Raw genomic sequence first — 17,309 nt, forward strand, 5'->3', positions numbered from 1 at the left:
ACTCTCTCTCTCTCTCGCTCTGTACACTCTCTCTCTCTCGCTCTGTACACTCTCTCTCTCTCTCGCTCTGTACACTCTCTCTCTCTCTCGCTCTGTACACTCTCTCTCTCTCTCTCGCTCTGTACACTCTCTCTCTCTCTCTCGCTCTGTACACTCTCTCTCTCTCTCTCGCTCTGTACACTCTCTCTCTCTCTCTCTCGCTCTGTACACTCCTCTCTCTCTCTCTCGCTCTGTACACTCTCTCTCTCTCTCGCTCTGTACACTCTCTCTCTCTCTCTCGCTCTGTACACTCTCTCTCTCTCTCTCGCTCTGTACACTCTCTCTCTCTCTCTCGCTCTGTACACTCTCTCTCTCTCTCTCGCTCTGTACACTCTCTCTCTCTCTCTCGCTCTGTACACTCTCTCTCTCTCTCTCGCTCTGTACACTCTCTCTCTCTCTCGCTCTGTACACTCTCTCTCTCGCTCGCTCTGTACACTCTCTCTCTCGCTCGCGCTGTACACTCTCTCTCTCGCTCGCGCTGTACACTCTCTCTCTCTCCTTTTTTCTTGTTTTTTCATTATCAGTAGGTAACCTTTGACATTGTTGCCATATTAAGTAATCTAAGGGTTAAGTCATGGCAGGAGAGCCCAGACACGTCATTGGCATCACGGAGACATGGCTCCAGGGTGACCAAGACTGGGAACTCAACATTCAGGAAGGATAGACAGAAAGGAAAAGGAGGTGGGGTAGCCTTGCTGGTTAGAGAATAAATTAACGCAATAGTAAGGAAGAACATTAGCTTGGATGATGTGGAATCTGTATGGGTGGAGCTGCGGAATACCAAAGGGCAGAAAACGCTAGTGGGAGTTGTGTACAGACCACCAAACAGTAGTAGTGAGGTTCGGGACAGCATCAAACAAGAAATTAGGGACGCGTGCAATAAAGGTACAGCGGTGATTATGGGTGACTTTAATCTACATATAGATTGGGTTAACCAAACTGGTAGCAATACATTGGAAGAGCATTTCTTGGAGTGTATTAGGAATGGTTTTCTAGACCAATATGTCGAGGAACCAATTAGAGGGCTGGCTATCCTCGACTGGGTGATGTGTAATGAGAAAGGACTAATTAGCAATCTTGTTGTGCGAGGCCTCTTGGGGAAGAGTGACCATAATATGGTAGAATTCTTCATTCAGGTGGAGAGTGACATAGTTAATTCAGAGACAAGGGTCCTGAACTTCAGGAAAGGTAACTTCAATGGTATGAGATGTGAATTGGCTAGAATAGACTGGCAAATGATACTTCAAGGGTTGACAGTGGATAGGCAATGGCAAACATTTAAAGATCAGATGGATGAACTTCAACAATTGTTCAACCCTGTCTGGAGTAAAAAAATAAAATGGGGAAAGTGGCTCAACTGTGGCTAACAAGGGAAATTAAGGTTACTGTTAAATCCAAGGAAGAGGCACATAAATTGGCCAGAAAAAACAGCAAACCTGACAACTGGGAGAAATTTAGAATTCAGCCGAGGAGGACAAAGGGTTTAATTAGGAGGGGGAAAATAGAGTATGAGAGGAAGCTTGCTGGGAACATAAAAATTGAATGAAAAGCTTCTATAGATACGCAAAGAGAAAAAGATTAGTGAAGACAAACATGGGTCCCTTGCAGTTAGAATTAGATGAATTTATAATGGGGAACAAAGAAATGGCAGACCAATTGAACAAATACTTTGGTTCGGTCTTCACGAAGGAAGACACAAATAACCTTCCGGAAATACTAGGGGACCGAGGGTCGAGTGAGAAGGAGGAACTTAAGGAAATCCCTTATTAGGTTGGGAAATTGTGTCAGGGAAATTGATGGGATTGAAGGCTGATAAATCCCTGGGGCCTGATAGTCTGCATCCCCGAGTACTTAAGGAAGTGGCCCTAGAAATAGTGGATGCATTGGTAATCATTTTCCAACAGTTTATCGACTCTGGATCAGTTCCTATGGACTGGAGGGGAGCTAATGTAACACTACTGGTCGTGGCGCATACTGGGTAAAGGCCCCGTTAGTGAATTGAAGAGAATTTACTGATAGAAAGGCTGCATCAGAGGGAGCAGCATGCAGTGGCATACCACTGCCGGAGGGAAACGGCTGCGAAGTCAGGTCGCTGATTGCAGTGCGAGCAGGCACAGCAGGAGGGGCGAAGGAGTGAAAGAGCTCGTAGATGGAAGTGACCGGGGCCCAGGAGAGGCATGAGTCTGGGGCCTAGAAGGGGCAAGGGCCCAGGGGCAGCATAGACCAATCCACACTGCTATGCGTGTGCGCTCGGTCCATGCAGCACAGCTGGTCTCTAGTCGTCTGGGGTAATCCTTGCCACCAGACCAAGATCTCGCTCTGTCAAGCCCGTGTGGTGGCTGGTGTGCAACGGCCACCACACGTTTATAAAAAAAAATCCAAGCACAGGCATCTTCCACCCTCCAAGATGCAGTTCGGGATCTGGAATATTAGGTCCGTCATTGAAACACCTGTGAACTCATCCCTTTTAGGTGTGGAAGCAAGTCATCCTCACTTCGAGGGACTGCCGATGATGATGACTTTTTAAAAAAGGAGGGAGAGAAAAAATGGGTAATTTATAGACCGGTTAGCTTGACATCAGTAGTGGGGAAAATGTTGTAATCAATTATTAAAGATGAAATAGCGCATTTGGAAAGCAGTGACAGGATTGGTCCAAGTCAGCATGGATTTATGAAGGGGAAATCATGCTTGACAAATCTTCTAGAATTTTTTGAGGATGTAACTAGTCGAGTGGACAAGGGAGAACCAGTAGATGTGGTGTATTTGGACTTTCAGAAGGCTTTTGACAAGGTCCCACACGAGATTAGTGTGCAAAATTAAAGCACATGGTATTGGGGGGTAATGTATTGATGTGGATAGAGAACTGGTTGGCAGAGAGTCGGGATAAACAGGTCCTTTTCAGAATGGCAAGCAGTGACTAGTGGTGTGCTGCAGGGCTCCGTGCTGGGATCCCAGCTATTTACAATATACATTAATGATTGAGATGAAGGAATTGAGTGTAATATCTCCAAGTTTGCCGATGACACTAAGCTGGGTGGCTGTGCGAGCTGTGAAGAGGATGCTTAAGAGGCTGCAGGGTGACTTGGACAGGTTAGGTGAGTGGGCAAATGCATGACAGATGCAGTATAATGTGGATAAATGTGAGGTTATCCACTTTGGTGGCAAAAACATGAAGGCAGAATATTATCTGAATGGCAGCAGATTAGGAACGAGACCTGGGCGTCATGGTACATCAGTCATTGAAAGTTGGCATGCAGGTACAGCAGGCGGTGAAGAAAGCAAATGGCATGTTGGTAGCGAGGGGATTTGGGTACAGGGGCAGGGAGGTGTTACTACAGTTGTACAGGGCCTTGGTGAGGCCACACCTGGAGTATTGTGTACAGTTCTCGTCTCCTAACTTGAGGGACATTCTTGTTATTGAGGGAGTGCAGCGAAGGTTCACCAGACTGATTCCCGGGATGGTGGGATTGACCTATCAATAAAGACTGGATCAACTGGGCTTGTATTCAGTGGAGTTCAGAAGAATGAGAGGGGATCTCATAGAAACGTTAAAAATTCTGACGGGTTTAGACAGGTTAGATGCAGGAAGAATGTTCCCAATGTTGGGGAAGTCTAGAACCAGGGGTCACAGTCTAAGGATAAGGGGTAAGCCATTTAGGACCGAGATGAGGAGAAACTTCTTCACCCAGAGAGTGGTGAACCTGTGGAATTCTCTACCACAGAAAGTTGTTGTGGCCAATTCACTAAATATATTCAAAAAGGAGTTGGATGTCGTCCTTACTACTAGGGGATCAAGGAGTATGGCGAGAAAGCAGGAATGGGGTACTGAAGTTGGATGTTCAGCCATGAACTCATTGAATGGCGGTGCAGGCTAGAAGGGCCGAATGGCCTACTCCTGCACCTATTTTCTATGTTTCTCGCTCTCTGGGCCCGCTCGCGCTCTCTGTGGGGGCGCCCGCTCGCTCGCCCGTGTTCTCTCCCCCGGCCAATACCCCGCTCGCTCGCCTGCGTTCTCTCCCCTGGCCAATACCCCGCTCGCTCGCCCGTGTTCTCTCCCCCGGCCAATACCCCGCTCGCTCGCCCGCGTTCTCTCCCCCGGCCAATACCCCGCTCGCTCGCCCGCGTTCTCTCCCCCGGCCAACACCCCGCTCGCTCGCCTGCGTTCCCTCTCTCTTGGCCAACACCCCGCACGCTTGCTCGCCCGCTCTCTCTGGACTCCTCTCTCTCCTCCCCCCGCCCCTCCCCTCGCCCCTCCCCTCGCCCCCACTCGTTCTTGCACCCCCTGCTTCCCAAGTTTGCATTTGCTCTGACAAGGTTCCGGTGGGCCTAATGCCCAATTTCTGTGCGAGATTTCTGTTTCTGTTTAGACATTGCACCAAGTGTATACTAAAAATTGTAAAACCCTTTCTTGAACAAATGTTGTAAAGGAGCTCTTGATTCTCTCTTCACTGTACAACTCGACAGGTAGCCACTCTATTTCAAAGAGATCATCTTGTAACGCTCTGATTACATGAAGCTTATCTCATCTATATGCCCCTCAGTGACATCATCTGAAACAAGTCTGGTTCCACCAAAAGGATAATTAAACTGATGGAGATATGTTACTGGAAACAGTTAATGTAAAAATAAATCGATGGTCGTCTCATTTGATTAACCCTTTGCTAATAGCTCTACCCCCACCAATTCCATGTTCCATGTTGGTTGGAGATATTTAAGGCCAATACTGATTATTTCATCAGGATCATTTAGCTTCTGCGATCAATTCTATCTCAAAAATTTCTACCCGTTTGTTTTACATAAAATATTGAATGGCAAGTAAGGCCTTGAAGCCTATTTCTCCAAATTGCTCCCATGTATCAAAGTCATCCCCAGGACTTAAAGATCGTCAAGTGCTCTTATTGTTATCCATGTTGTGGAAAATTTAAATTTTGGGGTTTCACCCTGAATTGGAATTTCCAATTTTATTCCTCTCTCCAGTCCTATCCTGTTAGTTTCTCCATGGAGCATGTCAGTGCCAGCATGCTTATACATTTCATGATGGGGATAGAATCAGAAACCCTTGCACTTCTATCATTTCCTCTCCCACCCATTCTCTAGCCTGTGATTGCTGAAGTCAGCTGTACAACTCTCTCTTTCGTTTCGCCCCCCTTTTTTTACGGTTGCACTTGTGGAAATCAGCCAACTTGATTGAGCATTGGCACACTGTGGCTTGATACAGTTTAAGATGTGTTGAGTAGGTTTGCTAATCAGGTAATTTAATGTTAAAACTAATATCAACAGTTGTACATGCTAAACACCAAGACAATTTTACCATCTCTGCTAGGCACACTATATTTTTGCAAAGCCTATTGCCATTTGAGTAATGTGGGAGTTGGTTCATTACCCTTGTCAGTGTTTGGTTTATGTACAATGTAGACAGTTACATATGCTCGTTATATGTGGCAAATTACTGGATATGAAGTTGGAGGAGGGGGGGATGGGAGGTGGGTGGTACTTGCACAGTACTTCAGGCAAAACCGAGTCCTTATTCAGTGGGTGTTTACACATAAGGGAGGAAATTGGGAATGTTGCCAGTTGCTTGAAGCACAGTTCAACAGTAAAATTCTATCAATAAATAATGAAATAAAATCTTATCTGGCTTGTAGTTCAAGAAAGTTAGGAAACACTTTGCAGAGAATATGTTTGTCTTCTGTTTCCCCCCCCCAAATCTCTCTCTCTTTTGCAGGCTCCTTTAACTAAATTATCAGCACCCAGCATCAGTGATGTTCAAGTTGGACGGAGGCCATCTATCGGCAATACTAGGAGCCTGACTGTGCAGTCTCCATCTGCAAAAATAAGAGTGCCACCTTCTGTGCCTAAATCGCGATTGGGAAGTGTGAACAAAAATGGCTGTATTGGCAACATGCAATGTCCAACAAGTAAACAGCCATTGATCTCTGGTAAGGATCTATACTGATTTTTACATACAGTAATAAACTTTATTAAATTGTCTAAAATTAAAGTGAGTATAATGCTGTAGAATTACTTAAACTGCTAATGTAAACATTGGCATCAAATTAAATTATGTGAATCTTTCAGGTAAAGTCTTACAACATGGGTAACAGTATTGCTTTCTAGCATTCTGTCACTTATTGACAAAGTTTTAAAAAACAAATAGGAACTGAAGATGAACGTTTCAACCTGTGGCAGGCATCCTGTGTGCTGCTTTCTAAAACCATGAGCTCCTGTACCTTGCAGCAGTCTTGAATCCTCAATACCAATACAATTGCCTTCATTACAACTTTGAACAAGGTGGATGAGCTTTTATTTATGCTGTTCAAAGCCAATACAGTTAAGTAAAGGCTAAATGCTGCAATGCGTGGTTTTGTGAGCTTCTCAACTTGCACTGCAGCTGTGACACAGCAAAGAACAGCAGCTGTAACAGTAGGAAGCCATCTGATTTGCTGCAAACTATTCTTGGTGTCTGAATCGTAGTAACGAGATCCGACTAAAATTGTCATCTTGGAATGCTTTTTTGATAAACATTGTGTAGCAATTTCTGAAGCCTAAAATAAGAAAAAAGCTGTGAAAGAAATTTTCCATTTCTATGCAACATTCCTTTTGGAAGATATTGGTGTATTTGAAAGGCACACAAGAGAAATACTTCTCAAATCCTAATTATTTAATGTGTGCTTGTGCATCTAATGTCTTTTTCAAAATAACTATTAAGCAATTGATTGTAGGAATCCCAAATCTGGAGTGGACTTGAGATGTGCATCTTTTTATATCCACTATGCAGTATGGGATCTGCTTGACATACCTTCTCATTGCAAACATTTACCATTTTAACTTCATATTTAACAGCCCTTAACCTTGGCAACCCAACAGTGCACTGCTGTTGCTGACACAGAAAATGCTGGAAACTCTCAGCAGGTCGGGCAGCATCTGGAATGTTACCTTTTGTTCCTTCTTCCACAGATGTTGTCTGATCTCAGTGTTTCCAGCATTTTTCTGGGTTTTTTTTACACGATATGAAGTTACCTAATTTCATCTCTCGCCAAGTGTGCTGTATTTCTGTTCAATTCTTTGTCTTTTAAGGCCAAATTGAATTAATGTTCAAAATCTATTTCAGAAATGGGCTCTGGTGATGGACACTTTAATTCGGCCAAACCTTTTTTTTTCCTCTAGTAATTATATTTGGTTTGTGCAAATACACTTCTGCCTAAGCTTTGAACGAGGTACTGCAATATCTTAAAGAAAGCTATTCTTTAATGTCCTAGAATTGTTTAACAAAGAAGTTCTTGTCTACTTGATAATTGAAACCAAATGAAATTCCTTGTTGAGCCTGCAGAGTCGAGTTACCAGGGCTGAGGTTGAACACAAGGCATGCACATTTAAATTGTGACTTAATTTGATGAAAGCCAGTTGCTTATGAGTCTGTGTTACTGCTATCATTGTATTAATTTAATAGCTGCTACAATCTTGTAGAGAATGCTGTACTTCGTGGGCCAGTCATTTATTTTTAGATTTTAGCTCAAATGGAGAGGTTAAAAAAACTCCCCCCTAATAATAGATGCCTTGGTGTTTGAAGTATATTAATGATGCTAAAACCTAAAATTAAAACCCAACTTTTTATGCTCATTCTTTATTCAGTAACTTGTTTTAAATTTTAGTCCTTTGGTTACAAAACCAAACTAATGAACTGAGTGAGTCCGTGAGAGACGGGTGCTTTTAAAGTTGGACTACAATGAACTACATTGGTGACCAGCCTCCCATTTGCGAGCTCTGGACGACACATTGACTCAGGGTAACGAGTAACTGGAAACCAGTTCATTTTTTGGAGCTGACTAAAACTGGGAAAACTAGAAATCATGTTGAAAGCATGATTTGAGTTTTCCATTAACCACATGTTTAACTGGACGAGCCATTATCAACATCATAACTACAACAGCAGAACAGAGGCTGGTCCTGAGTGTCTCACCGACTGACCCCTCAAAATTTCTACCCCATCCAGGAGTGTGATGGAATATTCAATACTTGCCTATATGGGTGCAGCTGCAACAGCACTCGATGCTTGAAATCATCTAGGTCAGAGCAGTCTGCTTGATTGACATCTTTTCCATTGGATTCATATGCATCCCCTCCACTATTGGTGCACTTTGCCTACAGTATGTAAGATGCACTGTAGCAACATGTTAACACTTTCTTGCACTGTGATCTCTACCACAGAAAGCGATAAAGAACACATCTTCCTGTACACTTTACCACTTCATCATGTCGGCACATGTTAAACATTCTAAAAGATTTCTCCATATTCAAGATTTTCTTCCAACATGCTGAATTTCCCTTTATGCCACAGCTCAATTCTGTGCATTACGCCTATGCCACTTTTTTTAGTTTTCATTGGATGTGGGCAATATATTAATTTGTTGACCAGTTAACCCTTCACTTTCAACCACTGTAACCGTTAGTGCTAATGGTGCACCCATGATATTCCCTACCTACAACCATTAACTCGATGACTATATGAAGAAATAAGGTTTTCTGTCCAGTTAATTGGGTAGTGGTTGTTAGTGGACAAAGAATCCAGAGGGCTAGATTAATAGACTCTTGAAACCCTTGGCAACCAGGAATGGGCAATAAATACTACCTTGCCAGGGTTGACAACATTCCAAGAACAAATAGGAGAACATTAACAAAAGATTTGATTGTTGGGTGCCCTTTTGATGTGGGCCTTGATGAACAATCTGCCCATACACAGCTACGTTGTATATAAATTGCATCATCTGCTTTACATATACATTGGGATAGGAAAACTGGTGCTTGCACATTAACTGCATTCAGTGGACCTTGTGCATTCGGACTGACCAATTTTACTCCGACCCTATTCAGTCTTTTTGCATCTTAATTTTGCTAATCTACCAATTACATTTTGTGCCTTGTATTTAAAGCTCTTATTAAATTTTGGGTTTTCTGACTTTGCTGACAGAGGAATCTTGATGTAATTCAAAATGCTACTCGAGTTAAAGTAAACTCTGGAGGGGTTAAAATTCCATGTCAGTAAAGCTGGAAAATGTAAATTCCAATTTAGGTGGGAGAAAGAAAAAAGACTTGCATTTATATACCACCTTTCGTGACCACTGGATGTTCCAAAGCACTTTGCAGCCAATGAAGTACTTTTTGAAGTGTCGTTATTGTTGTTATGAAATGCGGCAGCCAATTTGCACGTAGCAAGCACCCACTAACAACAATTTGATAATGACCAGAAAATCTGTTTGCGATATTGATGAGGGGTAAATATTGGCTAGGACATCGGGGATAACTCAGCTGCTAAATAGTGCTACTGGATCTTTTACGTCCACCTGAGAGGACAGTTTAATGTCTCATCCGAAAGATTGCACCTCTGACCATGCAGTAGTCCCTCAATTCTGCACTGGAGTGTTGGCCTAGATTTATGTGCTCAAGTCCCTGAGGTGGGACTTGAGCACATAAATGGGACATAATTGAGTCCCTGAGTATGAATTGAACCCATGACCTTCTGACTCAGGTGATGGTGCCACTGTCATGTATCCTACATGGCTACTGTTGGTACTATCACAAGGTGTGCCACCAGAGGGCACAGTAGTGGGAGACTTGTCGGTTACCTGTACAGATATGTCTGGCTCAGTATAAAAGGCAGGCCACCAGGTGTGATCCTCACTGGAGTTAACAAATAAAGGATTAAGGTCACTACAGTTCAAGTACAACACATTGCCTCGTGGAGTCATTACTAGAGCATCTAAAGACACAATTGGCGACGAGATTACGAAATTTCAGGCGAAAATGACAACCCTTGGTACGTTGCAACAGTTCGCCGATGGTGGTGATTGGGATGCCTTTGTGGAGCGAACATTTCTTCACAACAAATGACCTGGCAGGAGACGACCAGCCACACTGACAAGTGTAGAGCTATCCTAACCAGTTGTGGGCCCACCGTCTATGGCCTCATCAGGAACTTGCTGGCACCAACGAAGACAACGACCAAGACGTACAAGGAGCTCGTAACCCTGATCCATGAGCAACTCGAGCCCAAGGAGAGAATCCTCACAGCCAGACACTGGTTCTATACCCACCGACGGCCAGGAAATTGTGAAGTATGCCGCAAATCTCTCGAGGCTGGCGGCACTGTGCGAGTTCGGCACCCACCTCAACGAAGCGCTGCGGGACATTTTTTCATTGGAATTGGCCATGAGGGCCTTCTTCACAAGCTACTGTCGGTGGATACCACAGTCACACTGCAGAAGGCCATCTCCGTGAGCCAGTCATTCATGACCTCGACCTGGGGCTCTAGGCAGATGACTCGCCCTCAGGACTCAAACCCGGCGCTGTTTGGAGGCTGGACTGTAGAGTGCGAACCCTCAGGAAAGAGAGAACAAGTCCACAAGTCCCTTAAAGGCTGCAGCACAAAGGGCCACCTCCAGCGAATGTGGAAGAGAAATATGACTCACTGTCAATGAGTCTGCAGATGGCCATCATTCCAGCACGGATTATGAATCGATAGGCAGAGAGGCAGCCCAGCCCCATGGGGAGATACATAGCATGTTTACCTGCACCACCGAGTGTTACCCGCTGAAGATGGAAGTCGAGATAGATGACGTTCCAGTCTTCATGGAAGTGAACACGGGGGCGAGCCAGTCAGTGATGAATCAATAAGCCTTTGAGAGGCTATGGGACAATCGAGCTGTATGACCCAAGTTGGTCCCGGTTCAGGCAAAGTTGTGCACCTACACCGATGAAATCATCCCAGTCATTGGTAGCGTGAATGTAAAGGTACTCCATGATGACGCGGTGCACAAGTTACCTCTGTGGATTGTTGCAGATGATGGACCAACGCTGCTCAGCAGAAGGTGGATGGAGAAGATCCATTGGAAGTGGGAAGACTTCACCCCTCCAGCGAGTGACGTCCTCTGCGCTCCGAGGCAAAGCAAGCCCTCACCCGAGGGTGGACCCGGCACCAAAGAGCAGACCAGCACAGCACCCGAGACACAAACCGCTCAGCATGACTGCGTGGACAGGATCCAGCTGAGACAACCCTTCCAGGCTCCAGTTGCAGGACTCCGGAGGAAGAAAACCGGATCCAGAGGCGACTTCCCAGCTTCGGAGGCAGAACCCGGGGAGAAGAGGATCACCACTGTCGACATTGTGGATGGAGGAAAGATGGCGCCCAAACCACGAGGTGAGGCGCTGAATAAAAAGATGGCCGCAGCCAGACCACGTGCTGCAGCGCTGATGGAGCAACACGTGGCATCAAACGGAGAAACGGATTGGGGTAAAGCAAGCAAGGCTCTCTTAAAGGAGGCCTGCAACCCACTACAATTCAAGGGACAGTTCCACACATTTAAGCAATGTAATAGTAATAAGTCAGAGACAAAATGTGTAATTGATCATGTAAAATGTGTAACTGATAATCTGAATTGTGCACATGCAACCAGTGAGGAAAAGTCAAGTGATCGCGATTGGATCCACAGTGTGTCCATCATAAGTAATGAAAAGTTGTGCGATGCAGGATTTCAACTGCACGCAGCCAATGCAGTGGACAGACACCCATTGGGAGCACACTGGTCCAGCGAGCTACCCTATGCAGTAGCCTGTGTCCCGGGGACCAGAGTTATGGCACCATAGAGTGTGGCCACAAGCAGCCAACACACACGAGTTGCAGAGCAAGTGACCTCAGCAGGGCAACGACACCGGTATCGATACTATGCCCCTGATCAGCTCCACCTCTCAGGCACCTGATGGCACCAACTGCCACCAGCCTGAAGGAGCAGACTGTGCTAAGGCGCAGTCCCCAGACCACATTGCCAGCAAGGCCATACCTGTAAATGAAGGATCACCCGCCACGGTTCCCCAAAAGGGGACCAGGATCCCAAACCAAACAACGCCCAGGTCAGCGAGTCAGCAGTTCCCTGTACACTACGAGGTGACAGCTCCTCAGGAAGCAGCAGCGACCCAGGGTGCAAAGAAAGGACAGGGAGGTCACAGGCATCTGTGAACCGGCCCGACGCTCGGGACCACGGCAACAGCCCCAAGACCAGGCAACTCGAGCCAATCGGGTTCTCACTGCCAGCACCGGGCACTGAGCCACCACCAGACTGCAGGGACACAACCCAGCAGCTCTGGAACTAGTTTGTCCTCACGCACTGGTCACTGCATCGATAAGGCATCTCACCAGTCTAACGTACTTGTCTCACAACGGAACCACAAATGTAATGCAAACCTGTTTTCCTGAACTTGAATGTACATGAATGCGAGGAGCCTCCGCCATAATCGATGTGGCAGGGGGGTCGGGGGGGAGAATAGGTGGTCAGGGACACACACAAACCGCAACAACCAGCACTCTACTGCACCAACCACTCACCCAAGATTGAAACGAGCTGCCAAGGGTCAACCAGACAGAGCCCATATAGAGCTAAGCCCAGAGCACAGTCAATGCAGAGGCGATTTGCACTAAAGGCTTCAGGGAGAGTGATGTCATGTATCCTACATGACTATTGTTAGTCCCATCACAAGGTGTGCCACCAGAGGGCACAGCAGTGGAAAACTTGTCTGTTACCTGTATAGGTGTGCCTGGCCGAGTATAAAAGGCAGGCCACCAGGTGTGATCCTCACTGGAGTTAACAAATAAAGGACGAAAGTCACTACAGTTCAAGTACAACACATTGCCTCGTAGAGTCATTACTAGAGCATCTAACTGAGCTATGGCTGACACTGTCTGAACAGCATGCTTCTCTCAATGGAATAGATGTTTCAGTATGTTCATTATTTTGTATTAAGTGAAGGCAAAGTGTACTGATTGAGCCTAAATCATTTACTGCTGTGTATGTTCACTGGCTATCTGTGAAATAAAGCTGCATAACAATTCATATGTCGCATTGTTTTAATGTTTCCTTGGTCTGCCTTTAAAGGCTCGAGAAGCACGTGAGGGTATGTGCGAAAGAAGGGATATCTAGCTCAGAAGTCCAGGGGCAACGTGTTTTTTGCATCCTAAAAGCAAGATACTGTGCATGCTTCAAATCTGAAATAAGAACAGAAAATACTAGAAACACTCAACAGGTTAGGCAGCATCTGTGGGGAGAGAAATAGCATTTTCTTCTTGCACCCCCCTGAATTAACCTGTACAAGTGGATATTGGGTAGCGAGAGTCTACTCTGGGATGTAAAAAGTATAGCATCTGTTTATGGGAGTGACTGATGCCACTGAGCCCAAGTGACATCATTCACTTTGTCCATTCTGAAGATGGGAGCAACTTTGCACAAATTTACTAAAAGCTGGTTTTCATTCAAATGAAATAAAGATCTGCAGATTAATACTTGCAACAGTACAGTTTAGCAAGGAACTGCCTTTCACCTGACCTACCTTGGAAAAATAAACCTTTAGTCTATGTGTATATGTTATCAATTAGAAACAAAACATTTTTCACAGGAGGTCACTCAGCCCATCGTTACCCGTACTGAACTTTGATTTTTGAGCTGATTTTAATTAGTACAATTTTTCCTGCTCTTAACCCCCCCCACCCACTCTCAATGTTTTATGTTTAATTATCTGGTACCTATTTATGTGCTAACACAAGCCAAAAAGCTGCTGATGCCAGAAATCTGAAACACAGACTTGTAAATGCTCAGCAGGTCAGTCGGCATCTGTGAAGAGAACCGAGCTGGAAAAAATTGTACATTTAAAAACAGCATTTTTAGAAAAGCAACAGAACAAAGGGAAGGGGGAAATGCACACTAAGTCGAATGACCTGTAACGTGCTTACATGGAAAACTAGAGATGGTGTGTCTACTTTCTTGCTATCAACCATGCTCCTGGGCCATCGTGACTGATCCATTCAGTATATCTTGCAAATGCCTTAATTTCCTATTTTCTTTTGTATAATATCACTGCAGCCATTTAACCATCTCCCATTCGACTTCCATATGTATTTTTCCCTTTCCCTAATACACCTGCGTTGGCTCAATCTTTCCAATTCACACTCCCTTGCCTTTTCTCCACACCCCAAGATGTTCAGAATGTTTTACCACTCTTTTTCCACTTGTCTTGTTGGCATAATCACTTATACGAGCCACTTCAATTTTCTTACAGGATTTCTAATGTTGCACTTTCTCCAATGTATTTTGGACAGTTACTTGGGGCCCAAGTTTGCCCCCAGGGTTAGAACCGTGCATCTCCGTGTGGTGTGCCGACTTTTTAGAACAGAAACGGCGCCTATTATTTACCTTGGTATTCTCCCCTCTGGTCGATCCAGGCCCTTGGCGCAGCACAGCAGAATGCGTGGAGGTGGGGCCAGGTCCTGGTGCTGAAAACACTGCCAGGACCTCTGCACATGCACGCTAGAGTGTGTGGGCATGTGCAGTAGCTCCAGTCCCCTGAGGCTGTGTGGCAGGGGCCCGAAGCACACCGCCCCTAGCCCTGGCCGAATGGACTGCCAGGGCAAAGATCGGACTCTGCCCTCCTTCCTTCCTTCCTTCCTTCCTATTTAGCTCCCGCTCTCTTTCTGCCCCCCCCCCCCCCCCCAACGTCTTGCTGGGGGGCGCGTCCTGCCTGAAGTCTTCAGCGGCCCGGCATCTGCGTCGTTGGCGGGGCCCGCCTGCCCGGCATCTTGCTGGGGGCGGGCCCCGCCCAAAGTCATCGGCAGCCCGTCCCGGCTTCTACTTTCTTGGAGGGGCCTGCTCGCCCCGCTGAAATCTCCATCTCCCATTCGACTTCCATATGTATTTTTCCCTTTCCCTAATACACCTGCGTTGGCTCAATCTTTCCAATTCACACTCCCGCCTCCTCGTCCTTGTCGTCGTCGTCGTCGTCGAAACACAGAGACACTGGGGCGGGGGGGGCCCGTCCCAGCATGCTGTTGGAGGGCTCCCGCTGCTGCAGTCGGTGAGTAGAAACTTAAGTTTTTATTGATTTAAAAAAAAAATGTTTTTGATTTTTATTGGTTGATTTATTGATTTATTTGTAAAAGTGAAGTGTCTAATGTTTGTAAACCCCACTTCCTCTCCCCGCCCCCCCCCCCCCCCTCCACCCCTCTCTCGATCCCTACACCTGATTTCTACGTGTAGGGAACATTTTTCTGAGCGTACAAAAATCTACACTTATTCCATTCTAAATTAGTTTGGAGTAAGTTTTCGCTGCTTAAACTTGCAAAACAGGCGGAAGTGGCCAGACACGCTCCCTTTTTTAAAAAAATCTGTTCTACAATGAAACTATTCTAACTCAGAAGAACTGAAGCAAACTAAATGCCGAGAATTGCAATTTCTAAGATGCTCCATTCTAAACTAGTTGCTCCAAAAAAATAGGAGTAACTCGGGCCAAAACTTGAGCCCATAATTTGCATTTCCAGTCGCCTCCCTCAGTTAAACAATCCGGTTGATCAAAGCTTGTTTATCCATCACACATCCATGGTGGCCAAATGATCAGTTCATGTCATTCTGAAGTTTTATTTTTAATTATGGTCTCTTGCTATACATATAGGGCTAACACAGTTGTCTGGCATATCCCTTGTGTGGCTTTCAAAACCTTTTGCCTTCTTGACCATCCAATCTGCTAAACTTGGCCAGATAACCTGTTCTCACAACCAGATTGGTTAATCAATTTTACACTACTGTCCTCATCCTGGCTCTTCAGGGTGCTGCAGAGGCGTGAGCCACCTGACTTGCCAATTTAAGCTCGTGAGCTTCCTGTGAATGAAGGCATCCAGATTTAAGTTCCATTAAGCTTACCTGCGGAACGTCCAAGGAAGAAGTCAAAAATTGAACACTGGAACTGATCTAAAGGGATTAAGCAGACCTTCAGCTGCAGATGCCCCCCACACACACCCTCCCCTCTCCTCCACCCCAACCACTTTCTGTTCAGTTTCTTGTTAATCTACCAAAATTTAAATACAGAAATACTTTCTTGCTCTTTGGTAATTCAGAAAATCCAACCAAATTTGCCAGCACCATCAGGCTGGGGTCACAATATGTAGCATTTAAATAATTAGCTTGGTGTATTGTGCTAATCTTGTCCTGTGGAGATGGTTAATAGTTTTCATACTCGTGATGTTACTGTTGCCCACTAATCACTATGATGATTGTTCAGATATGAGAGTTATTTTGGGATTGTATTTGGGTTGAAATCCTAAATGGGTCAAAGATTTTACAAATGAGGACAGGGATGCATTAGAGACAGTTGAGGGAAAATATGCAAGAATGATGCAAAGTGTAAAGGGATGAGCTGTGAGGAAAGATAAGTTCAAACTCTATCCAGAAGCAATTGCATTATCTCCTTCAATTACAGAATATTAAATTATGCCCGGTGGACCCAGTATATTCATAGACTAGGCGGACCAGAGCGCACAAACTGCTCAAACGTAAGTTTAGAACAAGTAACTTTTCCCCTCAAGTCATTTAATATTTGAACTTCTCTGCCGCTCAAGGTAGCAGGAACAAGTGGGCATTCAAGATGCTTTTGGATGCTTGGCTCGGGCAGTTGGTGTACTGGAAGAGTTTCATGGGACATGGATTTGTAGGCATGAAGGATTAATGTGTTTGCCTTCTGGTGCCTGTTGTGGAAACATCAATGGTGTTCCACTTAACTGAGCTTTTGAGGTGTGGCTGACCTTTGGAGTAGATGAGCATTGGGAGTAGATGAAGGGTTTTGCAGGATAAGAAAATACAGTCTTGTATATGCACATTGCATTTCTGCTTATCAAGCTTAGCTGAGTACACAGAGTTCTAAACTATAAAACTGAGCAAATAGCCAAATTTCTAGAGTGGAGAAATGTGCACTTTTGTTGAGATATTTTCTACACTGATTCCAAAATGGTATAGAAACATAGAAATCGACAGCGCAGAAGGAGGCTATTTTGGCCCATGTCCGTGCTGGCCGACAAAGCCACACAGCCCTCAGTCAGCAGCCCTGAAGGTTACATACAAACCTATGAACAATGGCGGAAAGGTAAAGAGCACCCAGTCCGCCTCACATGACTGCGACACCCCTTATACTAAAACATTTTACACTCCACCCCAACCGGAGCCATGTGATCTCCTGGGAGAGGCAAAAACCAGATTTAAAAACCCAGGTCAATTGGGGGAAAAAAAAAATCTGGGACAACTCCTCTCCGACCCATCCAGGCGATCGAAACTAGTCCAGGAGATCACCCTGGCCGTATTCGATTCGCTGCAGTATTTACCACTGTATCTGCGCCAGCCACCAAGAGATTATCCAGTTTAATCCCACTTACGATCTCTAGGTCCGTAACCCTGCTGGCCTTGCTA

General features: G+C 45.3%; 1 protein-coding gene across 2 annotated transcripts in view; it reads left to right on the plus strand.

Annotated features, from left to right (window-relative positions):
• mtus1b (microtubule associated tumor suppressor 1b) overlaps positions 1–17,309 on the plus strand; it is a 293,810-nt gene that overhangs the window by 47,500 nt on the left and 229,001 nt on the right. For both annotated transcript variants that reach the window (XM_070869726.1, XM_070869736.1), the window contains exon 3: positions 5,765–5,978. In XM_070869726.1, the coding sequence (XP_070725827.1) occupies positions 5,765–5,978 (214 nt within the window). The remainder of the gene's footprint in view (positions 1–5,764; positions 5,979–17,309) is intronic.

The sequence above is a fragment of the Pristiophorus japonicus genome, chromosome 2 (assembly GCF_044704955.1).
Source record: "Pristiophorus japonicus isolate sPriJap1 chromosome 2, sPriJap1.hap1, whole genome shotgun sequence".
Taxonomy (NCBI): Eukaryota; Metazoa; Chordata; class Chondrichthyes; family Pristiophoridae; genus Pristiophorus; species Pristiophorus japonicus.